Source organism: Piliocolobus tephrosceles, unplaced genomic scaffold (assembly GCF_002776525.5).
Source record: "Piliocolobus tephrosceles isolate RC106 unplaced genomic scaffold, ASM277652v3 unscaffolded_44323, whole genome shotgun sequence".
In the NCBI taxonomy this organism is placed as follows: Eukaryota; Metazoa; Chordata; class Mammalia; order Primates; family Cercopithecidae; genus Piliocolobus; species Piliocolobus tephrosceles.
This window is the reverse complement of record NW_022329114.1, coordinates 1-2,883: the sequence shown is the minus strand read 5'-3', so window position 1 is coordinate 2,883 and position 2,883 is coordinate 1. Positions and strand designations below refer to the sequence as shown.

At 45.9% G+C, this 2,883-nt stretch overlaps 1 protein-coding gene across 1 annotated transcript; it reads right to left on the bottom strand.

The window, feature by feature from the left end:
* Window positions 1-62: 62 nt before the first annotated feature.
* LOC111551818 (olfactory receptor 2T2) lies at window positions 63-1,040 on the bottom strand. The gene is made up of 2 exons (XM_023225888.2): window positions 673-1,040; window positions 63-528 (listed from the first exon to the last, which is right to left on the bottom strand). Exons 1-2 carry the CDS (start codon window positions 1,038-1,040, stop codon window positions 66-68), a joined length of 831 nt encoding a protein of 276 aa, XP_023081656.2. The 3' UTR covers window positions 63-65.
* Between the last annotated feature and the right edge of the window lie 1,843 nt (window positions 1,041-2,883).

The window sequence follows — 2,883 nt, the reverse complement described above, 5'->3', positions numbered from 1 at the left end:
GCAATACCGTATGTTCTGGAATAGCTGCATCATTGGCCGCAGCACCGATGTTTGCAGAGTCCCCGCTAGTCCTTCCTGATCACAGTCCCCACCCTGATGCCCTGGGAGGAGCCACATCTCCCCAGCACTTTCCTCAGAGCTGCGGCCACCTCTTTATTCCTCACGCTGTAGATGAGCGGGTTGAGCATGGGGGTGAGGATGGTGTAGAAGGCGGACACCACTTTATCCTTCTCTGGGGTGTGGTAGGAGTGGGGCAGCACGTTGGTGTAGAAGGCTGCCCCGTAGAAAATGCTCACCACCATGACGTGGGAGGAACACGTAGCAAAGGCTTTGCGCCGGCCCTCAGCAGAGTTCATCCGGTGGACAGTCAGGAGGATGCGCGTGTAGGACACCGAGATGACGGACAGAGGGAGCAGCAGCATCAGCACGCAGCAGGCATACATCAGGGTCTCGTAGAGCGACGTGTCTGCGCACGACAACTTCAGCACGGCTGGGATCTCACAGAAAAAGTGATTGATCTCTCGGGAGCTACAGAAGGGAAAACTCATAGTGACAGGAGTCAGCACGAACCCATCCAAGGAGCCACCCACCCAGGAGCCGAGCACCACGAATAAGCAGACCCTGCGGTTCATGAGGAGAGGGTACCGTAGAGGGTTGCACACAGCCACGTACCGGTCATAGGCCATGAGACCCAGCAGGAAGAATTCCCCTCCAATCAGGGTCAGGTAGAGGAAGATCTGAAGTGCACAGCCCAGGAAGGAAATGGTCTTGTCCTTGGACAGGAGGTCCTGGAGCATCTTGGGGACCGTGATACAGATGTAGATGGTATCCATGATGGAGAGCTGGCTGAGCAAGAAGTACATGGGAGTGTGGAGGCGGGAGTCCACATGGATGAGCAGAATCATGACCACGTTGGCTGTTATGGCCACCACAAAGATGGAGAAGACTATTGCAAAGAGAAGCCCGGGGAAGGCAGGATGGGTGATGAGGCCTATGAGGACGAAGTTAGTGGAGTTCTGGAGAAGACCCTCCATGCCCATGGTCCATGAGAGCTCCTTGGGCTGTCAAGACAGAAATCTGGCAGCTTATTTAGTGACCTGACATGTAGGAAGAACCCACCAGGAATAGTATTGTCAGCAGCGTGTGACAAAACAAAGATCACCTACTTCAGGATCATTTGAAATCCCGGTTTCAGTGTTAATGATCTGTATGATATTGGACAGAAAATCTCAACTCAGTTTCCCCAGTTTCATTATCTGTGAAAAGTCAGCCTAGTTCTATACAGGCTGGATGTGAGATGTAAATGTAATGATTCATACAGTACCTGGTTTAGAATTGGCTTTTTATTTTGAACTATCTTCTGAACACATTTTATAATCTTACCACTCTAGATTCAAAGTTTTCTGAGGGTGGTTACCGTGCCTTATTTCCCATTTTGCCTTGCAATACATGGTTTGGGTTTAAATTGCTCTCTGCATCTCCATTAAGATTGTATTAAGATCATACACAGACATCTACTTGTGACTTATGAAATTGGTAGAAAATATCTAAATAACTGTTTTGGCTGCTATTACTAAACAGCTTTATGAAAGTCTGCAACCTCAAAGCAGTACAGATGACCTCATTTGAGGTCAGGAGCCACTTTCTTGTGGTTAGACTTTTGTCCTGCAAAGGGAGTTCATGTTTTAGTCAGGGATTGCTGCGAGACCTTGTGTCTATTCTCACAGACTAATTTGGGGATCATAAATCTGGAAGGACCGCCACAAACTACTTCAGAGCAAGGCTTTAGTTTCCTTATCATGGTGGTCTTTCTGGTTGACAATGAATTCTGCTAAAATTTTATGACTAGATACTGCATCAATATCACTCGATGACTGAATCTTCTTATTGTTTAGCCAAAACGCTAGCGTTTCTGACAGAGTGGCATTCTGAACCTGTCCTGCTGTTATGTCATCCTAGGAATCCACTGCTAGTTGGGTTTTTTCCTCAAATTTCTCTACCATTTTGCTGATCCTTCATGTCTCTAAAAATAACTAGTCAGTTGCAGTGGCTCACACCTGCAGTCCCCAGCACTTTGGGTGGCCGAAGCAGGCAGATCACCTGAGGTCAGGACTTCGAGATCAGCCTGGCCAACATGGTGAAACCTCATCTCTACTAATACAAAAGTTAGTCGGGCTTGGTGGCAGGTGCCTGTAAAATCTCAGCTACTCGGGAGGCTGAGGAAGGAGAATCGCTTGCACCTGGGAGGCAGGGGAGGCGGAAGTTGCAGTGAGCTGAGATTGTGCCATTGCACTCCAGCCTGGCGGACAAGAGCGAGACTTCATCCCAAAAAACACATAACAAAGAATCTATAGATGGTAAAGACGTTTCTGAACTCAAGAAAGACAGCAGTATCAAGCATTCCTTGAACTAAATGGAATGAATTCTCATGCTTTGAGAAACGGGAATGCATATTCTTTTGATATGTTCAGGGATATTGAGGGATGAATTGTTCCTTTTAGATTATGGTGTATCTCTTCTCATTTTAGTGACAGTATTACGGAAGAAACATTTCTGTAAAACGTTTTGACCACCAATACTACAAATATATCTGAATCTTTTGGTTCCAGAATAGTAAAATTTACAGTCTCTGAAGCATCAAGAAGGAATAAACTCCCCTTACATTGAAGCAAAAACAACAGGAACAGTAGAGACAGTTTTCCTTCTTAGCGCTCAAAGATGGAGATGTGAGTAATAGACCTAAAAGATGAGTAAACTTTCAAAGGAAGAAAAAGAAAAGCAATTTTTGTGTTGGTCTGTGCTGAAACTTCAATTTATCACACCTTGGTTGAGGAGAAAAAAAATACATGAGCATCAAATATTAACTCCTGTCAAGCTTGGTAA